At 40.1% G+C, this 13808-nt stretch overlaps 1 protein-coding gene across 3 annotated transcripts in view; it reads left to right on the top strand.

The window, feature by feature from the left end:
• PLXNB2 (plexin B2) overlaps window positions 1–13808 on the top strand; it is a 248868-nt gene that overhangs the window by 130243 nt on the left and 104817 nt on the right. For all 3 annotated transcript variants that reach the window (XM_021555245.2, XM_021555246.2, XM_021555247.2), the window contains one exon: window positions 4351–4417. In XM_021555245.2, coding sequence (XP_021410920.1) covers window positions 4416–4417 — 2 coding nt within the window. In that variant the 5' untranslated portion in view covers window positions 4351–4415. The remainder of the gene's footprint in view (window positions 1–4350; window positions 4418–13808) is intronic.

Raw genomic sequence — 13808 nt, 5'->3', positions numbered from 1 at the left:
CTTCTCGTTCCAGGGGTGGAGTTGAGAATTGGAGACATAAAAAGGGGAAAATTACAGGTTGAGATAAGAAACAATTTACTGGAAACAGCAATTCGATACAAAAATGAGCAGTTAGAGCAACAATATTAATGCCTAAAGTATACAAAAAGGGTGATTTACATGGAAATAAGTGCTCACCAACCAACCTGAGGTGTTGAAACCCTGAGGAAATGAATAATGGCCAACCTGCCACTCTTTTGTGTGACCTGAAGCCACACTCTTCTTCCTATAAGAGTCCCTTATTTCCAACTCTCTACACCCCTGCCCCCCCCACCCACCAGTGATTGTGTGGATGGTATAGAATAGGCATACCCACAGAGCTCCAAACTCTGTCCCCTCACATCTACTGCAAAAAAATTAACGCTGTCCTGGATGAAACCAGGACACTGGGTAATTTAAAAATTTGGCTATGCCAGGATTATGTTGAATTGCTGGAAAACTAAGAGTTTGTTCTGCTGTGTAATGCTGGTCTGTCTCCTGTGTCCTGTGCTAGCTGATGCTCATGACATGGGGAGCATCTTGCATTGCTGGGAGACCACCAGGTTGCACAAATAGGTCCCTTGCATGGAGGGGATGTGTCATGGTGGCTAGCCTTGGCTTCATTTGCTCTTAAGAGAAAGGGAGAGGCTTCAGAAAAAAATGTCAGTGCCCTCACATTCTGACAAAGTGCTGTCTAGAGCCAGCCAAGAGAATAGCAGTAAGCTAAGCAGAGGAGAAAGGAAGTCAGTAATAAAAGTCAGGACCTCATGTGCTAGAAGCGAGATCTGGTGTCTGTGGTCAAGGAGATGGAGAGGGCAGAACAGAGATGACCAAGAGTCATGTAAGCAAGAGAATAAAAGTAAGGGAAGGTAATGCATTGGCCAGATATTGTGTGATTCTGAGCTAATTTGAGATATAAATACACTGCAATGTTTAGAGTATTAGGTTGTCATCTGATACCACCCTAAAATTTTTAATATTAAATTCTATATCCTGTTTCCATGTGGACATTATCTCAGTGTTTTAATGTTGCATTCCCAACACTGAAATGTAAAGATCCATTCTCAAAATCAAGCTCCAAAAACAGTGTGTAGTTTTATCCTCTGTGCTCCATCCTGTCAAGGGCACTGTGCTTGTTAGCTCAACAGCCGGATAAAAGTTCCATGGACATGTAAAAGTCTATATGAAAAGTATCTGCTCCATATGTTAGATATAGTGGAAGGCTCAGGGGATTAAGGTTTGTGTCTGGGAACCGGATAGCACAACTTTCCATCCCTGACCCAGTGTTTGCCCTTTTTAACAAACAAAAAAGATCATTCCTCAAAGAAAAGTGGGTTATGATCTGTTTTTAGCTCTAAAACAAACATTAAAAAAAAAAGGAAAAAAAAAACCCTCAATATGTTCTTATTCCTACTTACAGCAGCATCATCTTTAGGCACTGTAGAACAAGTGTCACACTTTGTTCCTTGCTGCTTTCAGAAACCATTATCTCCCTGGCAGTTGCAGTGCCAGGGCAGCATGTTACCTGCTTGCAAAATTTTGCACTTGGAGACAACCCATCAGCCTGAGTTTCTCATCTATTTGAAATGATGGCATTTGAGACCTTGACCCTAAATACAGAAGTGCAGTTGCCTCATGAGGGAGAGGGCATTTGCAGGATGGGAAGGTTGTTCATTGTTGTCCTGTTTCTGCTGTGTCACTGACCATACAAGGTGGTCTTCATCCTTTCCCTCTATTTTGATTTGAAAGACAGAAATTTGTCATGTGAAAGGTGGGAGCAATTAAGATAGTTCAGATTGAGAGAGGATAAGAGCTAAAAGTAGTCTAATCTCTTGCTGTCCTCTGTGGGTTATGGAGGGGAGAGGGAGTACTCTCCAAGAAGCAGTTCAGGGAAGATAGATTCCTATTCCACAAGGCAATCCATGGCAGGACTATTTCTGTCAAGCCAGTGGAGAGAGAAGAAACAGGAAGATTAGCCTTGTTAAACTGGAGTTAGATTATATGACCATTCTTCTACCCACTTGCTCTGTTGTGCTTATGGTTTCTGTTATCTTTAAAGAACAATTTCTCTGTGCTGTCCAAGTACTTTTTGCTTCAGGTCAGTTTGCAAGTGCCTCCAGCTGTTAGAGGACCTGTGCTAACAATATGTATTGAAGTTCCTTTAGTTTAAGGAGTCTGTTTTGACTGGCCTGTTGCCCAAACTCATACCATGAAAAACCAGATCCAGTGCAAGATACTGAAAAAGAGCTGTTGTGCTATGAGCAGGAGGTAGAAGGAAGAAACAAAACCAAGCAAACCAAAGAAGCCTTATGGCAGATGGCACCACCTGTGTCCATCCAAAGCAGTGTGCCACTTGAGTGGAGAAATGTGGAAAATCTGATGACTCAGTTGGAATACATAGGGAGACAGTGAGCAAGATTTCTGGCTTGTGTCCCAAGCCTCTTATGAAAAAGGCTTCCAATTTTATAGAAAATTGAATACAATTTGGTAACATCATTCTCTGGCACAGCTGAATTACAGACTGAAATGCCTGGTGTATCCATGTGAGAACTGCCACAGAAGTAGTTAAATTACTCTGTGCCAGGTCCTGGGTTATGGCTGAACCAGTTTGCTCAATAAATACATTTCTGATATTTTAGCAAAAGATATACCTTTATTATTGGGGGTATAGCTGGCTGGACATAACAGTTAAGGTTGAGAGCATTTGATTACTTTTCCAGGCTCAGACAAATACTGATTTCCATGCACCTCAGTTCTGGCATCTGCAAGGCTGGAAGGGGAACCAACTGTGCAAGATGTGCCTAAATGACTGTTAAGCAATGCTTGCAAAACTGCTCATAAGGAAAGAGAAAACATGGATATATAAAACAAACTTCTCAGCAGGATCAAGTCTTGTTTCCTTGCTACTACCTTCACCTCCTTCCTTCTTGGCTGTCAACAGGATGATAATGGTTCACATTCCTTTGTACTTCCTTTTACCTCTGAATTTTCTTTTCCTTTACATGTTTAAGTTGCACCAGATCTGTTTTTCCTGTTGTTGGTAAGACATAGAAAGAAATCTGCCCTTTATCTTGGTCCTACAGTCTAATTTTTTTGTCTGTTTGTCTCTTGGCTTGGCTGCTTTGCTTACACTTCCCTACTATGGCCTTGCTCAGTCCAATCATACACTCTCCAGTTAGGCTGTATCATGCAGCTGTGGTCTAATAATCTCACCCAGCTCTTCTCCCATATGCCTCATCTCACAGTTTTGCTGAGCATACATGTTCATCCTCTACCCAGTGAGGGTTGTTCCCTCATACAGCTTTTCCCTGCAAAGAGATGAATGTACATAATCTTATAAAACATCTTCCCAAAGCAACTGCATATAGGGTATGAACACAGGAAATTAAATTCCATGGAACATTAGCAAAATAAGTTTTGTTTTAGGACTGGGCAGCCTCAAGAAGCATGAGGGGAAAATAAAAGTCCTGCTGATGTTTGTGTCTTACTTCCCTGAAAGCCAGTGTTACGCGAGTCTAAAAGTCACGTTCAGTTGAGATGAGGTGGCTTTGGAGAAAAGGTGCTGGATTTTTCCAGGTGTTCAGGCTCTCTTACCTGGAATTGCCATGTGGTGGTCTTTTAGTACATGTGTTGGCTTGTGCTGCAAACTGTTTGATTGTGCACTGCTTGCATTGCTAAAAGCAACTGAGAAATAACTCCGTAAGGAACAAGTTGAGGCATACAACACTCAAAATGTCTATTGTCTGGGATATTGTTTTGAAGACAGTTGTCATCTCCACATTTATGTTGAACAATCTACTTGAACCCTTTTTATCACTTTTTGGCATGTAGAGTGATGTTAAAAACTACCTTATGGTATTTTATCCTTCCCTAAAGGGACAGACATTGTTTCTCTTCCATTCTTAAATGTTTGGTCAGGGGAGGTACCAAGTACTGACACTGGTCAGAGCATGTTCAAGCTCTGGCTAGAGGAGTACCAAGCCATACAATAACCCATCTGTAATGCTAGTCATTCTTTTGGGCAATGCATCAGTTTAGCTCTCTGTTCTTCTGTAATTAACTGTACATCTGTGAGCAACTGTCCCTCTGATTTACTATCCTAGCAGCTATTGAAATAGAGAACATTGCCCTATTTAGCTCCAGGATGGAAAGTTAGAGTGTGATAAAGTTGTGTTTAAAATGTAATAAAATTGACTGTGTATAAACAAATTACAAGTTTATATTACACTATAGATTATATTAAATAATATTTTAAACTTAATAAATTTAATGTTATTGAACATAACTTAATGCATATGAACATATTTTTAATTGTTGCCTTCTTTTATTTAGTAAGAAGATTAAACTGTCCTGGAAAATAACTTGATTATAGTGAAGAAGACTTAGTGGAAAAGTGAATGTAAGTATTTCACAGCATGTGTCAATTTTTTATGTTTGCAAATCATTGACATTGGTCATATTATAAATCATGCTAAATTGGCAGCCACTTTTATTATGCCAACAATGCACAATCTGATTACTGTGCATATTGGGTGTGTGTGGTATAGAATATCTATTATGTGGGTCTTGAGGCTAATATATACCCAAATGCTTTTAATGGAGCCATGTGCTATTAGTCACTTGCATGCTTAAGAACTATTTGCAGGAAAAATGACATGAAGTTGTCACTAAGTGCCCTTGAAAAGACAAAAAAAACACTACTCCCTTATAAATACCCACAGGGATTCTTAAATTCAGTAATGCAGACATATTTTCCATTTCCAGAGGAATTTAGTCTAACTCAGAATAATGCGCCCCATATATAGTAATTTTTGGTATACTTGCCCCGAAGATGTGAGGTTATAGCAGAAAAAGATTGCACAGTGGATTGGCAATTCAATTGACAGTGAAATACAGCAGCTGCAAGTTCCAGGCTAAGTGCATCATTGCTCACTTGAGGTCACTTTTTCAAACCTGGAGTCAATAGTTCTCTAATAATAAGAGCTTTGGTTCATTTTCTAGAACCTCTTGAATCTGTTACTTTGCTGGCGAATATGCAATTATATTTCTTAAAAAATTGCCTTCCTTAGCTGTATTTAATAATAATGTGAACCCCCTAACTTTGTGCCTGCACTTGTGTATTTGTATGTATATATTTGTGTATGAGGCAAAGCTGTGTCTATGCAAGTCATTCCCCAGGAGACTTTGAGTGTCTCTGATGTGCAGGGCAGTGACAGTCATGAACTTCTAGCTACCACAGATTGGTTCCTGTGGTTTTTCCATACTGCATTTTTCCCACGATCTCACCTTCCTTTTCCCAGAGCCTGACTGATGAGCTTGGAAGCAGACAACTAAACCTTTCCAAATGCTGAATAAAGTATAGAATTAATGACTTAGATGTTAAAGAGGACAGTGATTATGTCTTAAATGTCTAACAAGCTGGGACAGTTGTAATTCTAGCCTTTCAGGTTTTACTAACTTGTCTTCAACAATTACTGCTGACCAGTAGTACTGAAAACTGCAGGAGCTGCAAATAGCATTGCAAAGTGATGTCTGGTTTATGTAGAGTTGTCTACTGATATAAGATTGCTTGAAATGAAGATCATCAAATTTGACAACATTGTACCTAAGTTGAAGATTTACAGATTAGGCAGTGCATTGATTCTTTCCATTACTAGTATCTGGCACAGTTTGAAATGTATGTAGGTTTATAAAGTATAAAATCAAGTCCTTTAAAACCTTCTAATGTGTATTGAGCAAAACAATGCAGTTTGAAGTAATTTACTGAGACAACTTTAGTTGCCTCAAGATCCTAAAAATACATTTCAAATGACCCTGTTCAGGCCAGTGACACTTCCTGAACTCTGCCTTGTGTGTGACAAGTTTGTACATGTAGAAGTTTTTTTGTCAGTTGTTTTCACATTTTTCTCACCACTCGATCTTCAGCTGTTACTTCTGGGAAACTCGGAAAGGGTTATCTTTAGTTACCACTTTTTGTGAAATAAGCAGAATATTGCTGGTTTCTTCTTTGTAGTTTTTAAGGGCCTGTTTAGCAGCAGAGCATGATTTGAGTGCCAGATGAGCTATAAAAGATATCTCTGTTCAGTTAAAATGTCATTTCATGTATGTATGTGGAAACAACTAAAAGATATGAAGTAGCACTGTATTTTAGGAAGCTGAGGAGTATAATATTGGCAATGTAATTATTAGCTGATCGTGAAACTGGCAGAGTTTCACACACATCCTGCTGCAGAGATGGATGCTAGCATTTTGTCCTTCATGTAAAAATAAATATAATCTCCAGTATGTTATTTTTCTAATTTTTTTTTTTGTGCAAATGTAGTCTGAGCTCCTAAATGTAAACCTTCTTTGTAATCTGGCTCTTACAGGTATCTGATATTAAAATTAGAGATTTATCCTTCTAAACATCAGTAATTTGCAAAATTTAATTGGCCTCACATTGGCTGGGCTTTTTGCAGTAATACCAAATCAACAAGTTTTTTTGGAGAGGAGAAAATACCTTTTCATATGCAGTTTTAATTTTGTATCTCAAAAGTGGCTATGGAGATATTCTCATATACAAAGACAGCAGAGCTGAAGGGAGAAATCAGAGGACCTCATGGGAACCTAGAGGAGCAGTGGCTTTACCTGCAGCCACTCACAAACTGGAGGTAGAGCCTTGAATCTGTGAAATGCAGAACCTGCTCTTATAAATAAATTTTGATGTGTAGCACATCTAGAAATATTTATTAAAAATTTTTGTTTAGTCAAAGTTGAAAATTAAATTTGAAACTTGAGCTAGAATACATTGTAATGTTTTGGCAGAATAGCTGGTAGAATTTTGGCTTTGGTTACCTGTAAAACGAGAAGGTGGAATAAACTTGCTCTTCCTCATTCTCATCTGATGAAATTTTGGACTGACCTTTCAAATAGATGAAAGACCAAGCTGGAATGATGGATAAACCCAGTGAAATGTTGGCTTGCTGTGTTTCTTTACCTCACAAAGAGGCAAAAAGAAATGGAGAGAGTGAGGGTTTTCTTCCACTCAAAAATAAGGAGCAGCAAGGAAAACCACAAAACGGGCTGGTGGAGATGATGAAAAGCCAATTTTGTTGAATTATGCTGATGATACATCAGAATAATCTTGAGTGACTGCAAGGATAAGGAAGGGGAGTGTGTACCTTAGGGAATCAGGAGCAGGCACCATCAAGTAGAGCACAGACAAGACTGCACAGGATGAAGAGGAAGAGCACTCAGCCCTGATTAGATACCAAAATTAGGTTCTCATTGCACATTTTGTAATCTGCGATCCCAGGAACTAATTCTTAATGTAGCACTGAGTGTTTTCTCACTGTTCTCAGCAGTATTCCTTATGTAAAATGTGTGCACTGGCATCATAAATAGCCTGATTCAAACACCCTTGTGAAGGGTGAGGACCACATCATGTTATGTGCTGTCACTAAACTCTGCTAGCTGGTAGACAGGTTCTTCCTGAAAGGTCTACAGAGATGCTTTTTAGACTTCTAGAATTATAAAATATTTTCTGAAAACCAGTGTCCATCTCAAAAATGTCCACCTTAGTTTCAGGATCCAACTGGCTATTGTAAAATTAATTATTGTTTCTAAGACCTTGGCTTGTATATTGTGAATGCTATAAATAATTCTTAGCAACATTTGGATTAGGTAAATAAAGCATAGAGGCACACTTGATAATAAGGAGAAAAATAAATATTTAGGAGTTACTAGTTCATTAAGTAATGTCTATACTGTGCATGAAAGGAGGAAGAGAAACAGGGGAAGAAGTCTTCCATTCTAGAGACTATCATGAAGGAGTCACATAAGGAACTTTCATTCTATCTACATGACAATCAATCAGACTTAAGTTGCCAGAATCACCTCTAAGACATCTTTAGATCCATAAGACTTAAGCCACCAAAATGGGTAAAATTGTTCCATATTTTCTGCATGCTTTGGGCTCTGGGCAAGAATGTGACATTGCAAAATGCTCCCACAGAATTTCTGCCCTGTCACACTGAAGCCCTAAAGGGCATACAAGGCCACTACACATGGGTTGCATCTGTCTTCATGCATGTGATTTCTGGCATCTCCCAGTACCTATGTTCTGTCTTTTTTCTTTCCCTCCTTCTTGATCTTCCCCGTGTTGCCTGGCTAACTTTAAGGAGAATACTTCAGCTTCAGGAGAGATGACATCTCTGCACTACCAGATTGAGTAGCCTGTGGCACCAGGTCAGGCTGTAACCACTAGAAGTAACAACCACAGGAAAGCCTTGCATAATGATCTCTCCAGGATGTGTAGGGCACGCTTATTTATATTGTTGTTTTCTCACATGCTATCAAATACAAGCTTTTATTTCCCTCTAATGTGAGTTTATATTCACTGGGTCATGTAAAGGCCAAATGTCATGCCTTTGCAGCTAGATTTTTGCAATGAGAGTGCCCATGGTAAAAGTCCTGCCCTTACCCTACCCTTATGGAGCATGGAGTCACGAGGAGAGAGCTGGCTCCGCAGGCAAGCCTTGGCTCTCCAGTTTTCTCTAGCAGAAGTCTACAGGGTGACCCATCTAACAAAAGCATTGCACAGCTCTGTACATATTTCATATCACTAGGCTGCAGATGAACTGTAATAGAGTTTTGCCCATATGTTGGCACCTTTCCCTCTATAGAGAAATGAGGCCACACTTTACCAGTAGTTGCAGACTTGAATATCTGAAATGTGTTATGTACTTCTCATACTTCACTTTGAGATTTGTCTTGTAAAAAAATATTGTAGGTTACTTATCAAAATGTTGTTTATTGGAGGGTATGAGTGACCTTTTCCCTAATCCAGTAACACTTGACTACAGGTTTGTCTAGAAGGTCCACAGGAGAGAAGGTTCTTGCAACAAAACACAGCTATTTATTTAGAGGTATTCATTCATCCTTCTTGAAACACAGACCCACATGTCAGTCTTCCTTTCTCATGTCTTGCTGAAATTATCTCCTGGGGAATATGTAGAAAAATAAACAGTAGATTCTTTTCCATTTTAGGAGAGGGTTGGAGACAAATTCAACTTCAAAATACTTGGTATTTTAAATGCAAAATGTTCCTTCCTTAATTAATACTTGGCAAAGCATTTTAAAGATCAAAGTGTCAATATTAGCTAATTCTCATGACACATCTGTCAGGTAAGTAAAAATTATATCCATTTATAGCCCAGGAAGCTAAATACTGTCTAACATCAGCATTTTTACAGTTGCTACCTAGTTAATTTACTGAAATAAGTAGTCTAAGTCTCAAAGGTTCTTCATATTCTTAGTTGTCCTAAATTATGCTTAGAACTCCAGAGTACTCACTCTTTTGAAACTGAGTGCAAGTATTTTGGTGCAGAAACATGGGCATGTATGGCAGCTGAACCTGAGGCATCCACACTTAAAAGACTTTTTCCAAACTTAAGCAGCCCTAAAAAGCCCAGAGCTGGAACTTAATTCCCAGACTGGGCTCAGGTCCCTGCACTGCCCAGCTCTCATACCTTAAGGCAGAGTTTTTTCTCAGTGGAACTGAAAAAAGTGTGAGGTATAGGTAGTCTGGGGAGGATCATTTTTCAAAGATTTTTTTTTTTGTTGTTTTTGCAGGAGATCTGTATAGAAGGCATTTTTAGAGAGGGAGAGGGTGCCTGAAGTCGAAAGAAAAATGGTGTGTGACAGAAATTAATTCTTCTACCTCCTGCTGTTGCTTCCATTATAGATGCAGGTTATCTTGTTATTTCTGTCATGGCTCTCTCTCCTTTTGTTACAGCATCAGCAGAGTGGTATAATTGGGCTGGAGGACAATTTTTTTGCTGCTCTATTGAGCAACAACTGAAAGGGAGAGGAGATTTTGAACAAGTGCTGTCTCCCCTTCAGTGTGCAGTGCAACTTGTTTCCAAATGGTGTTTTAGTTAGAGTGGTGGTGATTGTCAAGTGCCTTGCTTTGTCTGTGCAAACAGTTTTTGTAACCTGTTTGCTCCATTTGGTGTGGCAATAACCAGCCTTGAATGCAACACAAAACTTAAGGATGGCGTCACTCCATCCCAGTCTGTTCTCCCTCTTGCAGGAGCAGGTGGGAATGCACAAAACCCTAGCCAAAGGCCCTCGATGAGTTGGCACTTAAAAGAGGGAGAAGGCTAGGCTACAAAAAGGGGTCTCAAGGGATTGAACAGGCTGGAGCAGGCGTGCATGGCTGAATTAGGAGTTGGAATTGTTTGGCTTTCAAATTCAGAGAACTTGTTTGCTGTCTTGGCCCTGCACAAAGTGAGTAAATGCTACTGCTAATGACAAAGCCCAGTAGAGGAGGAGTGAAGGATTAAAAACACCAAATGATGACTCACCCTCCCCTCTCCCCCTTCCCCAGTTTCAGTCCCCACTAAACCACTTTACCTCATCAAACCCCTGGTGGCATTTTGCTTATAAATAATCATGTGTTTGAAATGTTAAAATGTGTAGGCAGGGATTAAAAGGATATGTGATGCTACAGCATTAAAACAGTGCAAACCGCTGCAAGGGAATTGTGAAGGAAAATTATTTTTGGCAAGGGCTGCTGCATCCTGAGGAGATCAAGAGAAGGCAAAAAGCAGTTTGCCCAAGTATAGCAAAGCCAAGTAGAAAAGCTGGGTGCAGTAAAATAGGGTTTCGCATTAGTTCTTTGTCATATTAAAGCCAAATCTGAAGTTTTGGGGAGATGGAAAGAGGAGATTCACTGACAAATTTCTGTCAAAGGTACCGGCCTAAACTGTTGTCTTTTTCTTACTGTAAAGGTTGGTGAATACACCTGCATGGTTGTCACCCACATTGTAACAGGTTTCTTCCTTCTCCTAGCGTGCAATAGAAATGGGAGGTAACATAACTCTCTCAAATCAATGCGTCAGCCCGTGGAATTTTACAGAATAAGCAGGTTGAGTTGCTTGTTTGGGTTATTATTCTGTACTCTCAAAGAAGTGAGAATATTGGCATCAAGTTTCTTGTTGTGTCTGGCAACAAAAATTGAGAATTGTCCCTGCTTAGAAAAGCAAATGCATTACAGACTTAGAGGGAACAGTTGCACATCAGTTTTCAGCATTGACTTTAGCATTGATTGTGCAGCTTGAGTATAATTTTTAATGTCATTCTCAGATGCTACATTGGCTTTGTCTCCATAAACCTTTGATTCCTGGACAAAATAAGCCTTTTTATGGGACTGTTGAATTTGAGTAGGTAAAATCAACTTCCTCACCTCACTCACAGGTGAGTGAACAATACCAGTGTGAACAACACTGGTGTGAACAGGCTCAGATAAGGGCACTGTCCTGCTGCTCTTTTTGCTGATGATCTTGTTGATGTTTGCTTGTCTGCACGGGGAAGCCTCTGAATGCTATGCCTGTAGGAACTGTGCAATTGCTAATAAACAAACAGTTTTTAGGAGTCCCCGTTCATTTAATGTCTAATTTTTGAGACACACTGAGCCTACAGAACATAGGAGCAGGGCTTTGAGGAGAACCCCTTTGGGGAGGCAGGGTAGTGCCACTCCTTCACCTTAGCTGCCTTCTGCCTCGCCCACTGAGCAGCAGCCCCTGCTCTCCCGGCTCCCTACACAGGGCTTTGCTCTCTTCCACCTGGCTTACAGACCAGGCTTCTGCAACACTGCATGTGAAATCTTCATGCTGTTGATCCCCTGGCTTTGGTGCCAGGGCAGCCTGGCTGCAGGTGTGTTACAGGTCTCTTCATAGTATGGGACTTCTGCTCCATTCCTGCAGTGCATCCTCCCGCTTTGTCACGATGCAATGATGTTGTTTAAGCAGTTGTCTTAGGTAAACTGTTGCTTTGATAAATTAAAATGGTTTGGTTAATGCAATGTTTTGTATGGAATATATCATGTCCACTGTTCTTAACCTTTGGTGTTACTTTTGTGCTAGCAAACATGAAAAAAATGCCCCATGCATTCAGGATATTACCTTTTTAATGCTAAATTTTTAATTTATATGAAATCTATTTATATGCCTAACTTGAGTTCTTGTTTTGTTTTTCTCACTCCTTTAAAGCATTTAAACATATTACTTGAACCTTCATAATAATCTTTAATTAATGTTGTATTTAATATTATATTTAATTAAGGGATTTAACAAGGATAAAAGTAAAAATTAAATACCAAGACGACTTACTTGCCTAATAATTTTTAGGGCTAAATTCAAGGCAAGCCTCAACCATATTTGATTCAATTCATGTAGTGAACTTGACATTGTATTTAAAAATAACCATTCCTCTGGACAGCTGGGCAATATTCTGGTGTACTGTTACTGTAGCACTCGATTTCATCAAGCTGACATGATAATGTCATGAAATAATGTCAAGATGCAAAAATATCTGCATATAGGTAGGAAATTTCTCATCACCAGTCAGTAAGCCAATGACTTTGTAAACAAAAGTCTTGTTTATCTTCATTGGTTTACCGTAAAATTGCATGACTTAGTGACTTGTTACTAGTTAACTGAATCATATCAAATTACAGTTGCTGGGAATTTATCATTTTGCAAAACATTGCAACTCTTGTTTGTACACAGAGTGTTTCCTTAAAAACGGATCTGGAAATTTCCAGACAATGAATGGACCTGCTGTGGTTTTTAAGAAGCATGTTTTTTAGTGCTTGGGGGGGGTGGGGTGGGGATTGTTTTCCTCTCCTCTCCTCCTCCTCTCCTCTCCTCCTCCTCTCCTCTCCTCCTCCTCTCCTCTCCTCTCCTCTCCTCTCCTCTCCTCTCCTCTCCTCTCCTCTCCTCTCCTCTCCTCTCCTCTCCTCTCCTCTCCTCTCCTCTCCTCTCCTCTCCTCTCCTCTCCTCTCCTCTCCTCTCCTCTCCTCTCCTCTCCTCTCCTCTCCTCTCCTCTCCTCTCCTCTCCTCTCCTCTCCTCTCCTCTCCTCTCCTCTCCTCTCCTCTCCTCTCCTCTCCTCTCCTCCCCTCCCCTCCCCTCCCCTCCCCTCCCCTCCCCTCCCCTCCCCTTTCCTTTCTTTTTCAACCTTGAAGTTGCCAGGTCACAGTTTTCGCCTTGGCATCCTCTGCATCAGTTTACACTCAAATATCATAGGCTACTGGCCATTTGTGTCTTCAGAGTACTTGGAGAAGGTAAAAGAGTCACAATATCATTTCCATTGTAATGAGCAGAAACAAAAAAAGATAGAGTACAGCTGGTATCAGGGGTGGTGAGGAGAATCCTCAAGTCCTCCTGCACTTCTTAAAGCATCTTTAGAAAATATAAGCAATATTACTTTTTACAGAAGACTCTGGGGAAGTTCAGTCCTGGTTCTGCAGTGGCACTGGTTGCCAGTGCATCATCAGAAATATCCAGTAACTGAATTCACTGTAGAAAGCTTTTCTTGGCTGCAAAGCCAACAAGATCCTAAGGCTAGGATGGTTCTAGGAAATAAATGTGGTCAATTGAGCTGATTCATTGCCTTTGCCAGGCTTTCCGTACCTTTGTGTGAATCAGGCCATCCATCCATCCGTGAATTCTTTAGCTGATTGCCTTGAAAGATGTATTGGATAGCACTTGTTTATAGTGTTCCAATCTGCAGGATGTAGATTTTATCTGAGATGTAGATGTTTGTGGTGCTACCCTGACTCTGCTTTGCTGGATGTGTATGCTTCCTGCTTGAACTGCCCCACTTGGGAATGTTCTACCTGTTTGCATGATTATAGATTTTGCCTAAAGGAGCATTATGCAAAGAAGTTATCTCTCCTGAGGGAGGTATATGTGAGCAAAACTTTTACAGCTCAGGGACAAGCTATGCTGAGAGAAATTGTTCTTTG

The sequence above is a fragment of the Lonchura striata genome, chromosome 5 (assembly GCF_046129695.1).
Source record: "Lonchura striata isolate bLonStr1 chromosome 5, bLonStr1.mat, whole genome shotgun sequence".
Taxonomy (NCBI): Eukaryota; Metazoa; Chordata; class Aves; order Passeriformes; family Estrildidae; genus Lonchura; species Lonchura striata.
The sequence above is the reverse complement of the archived record's forward strand: the minus strand, read 5'-3'. Positions and strand labels throughout refer to the sequence as shown.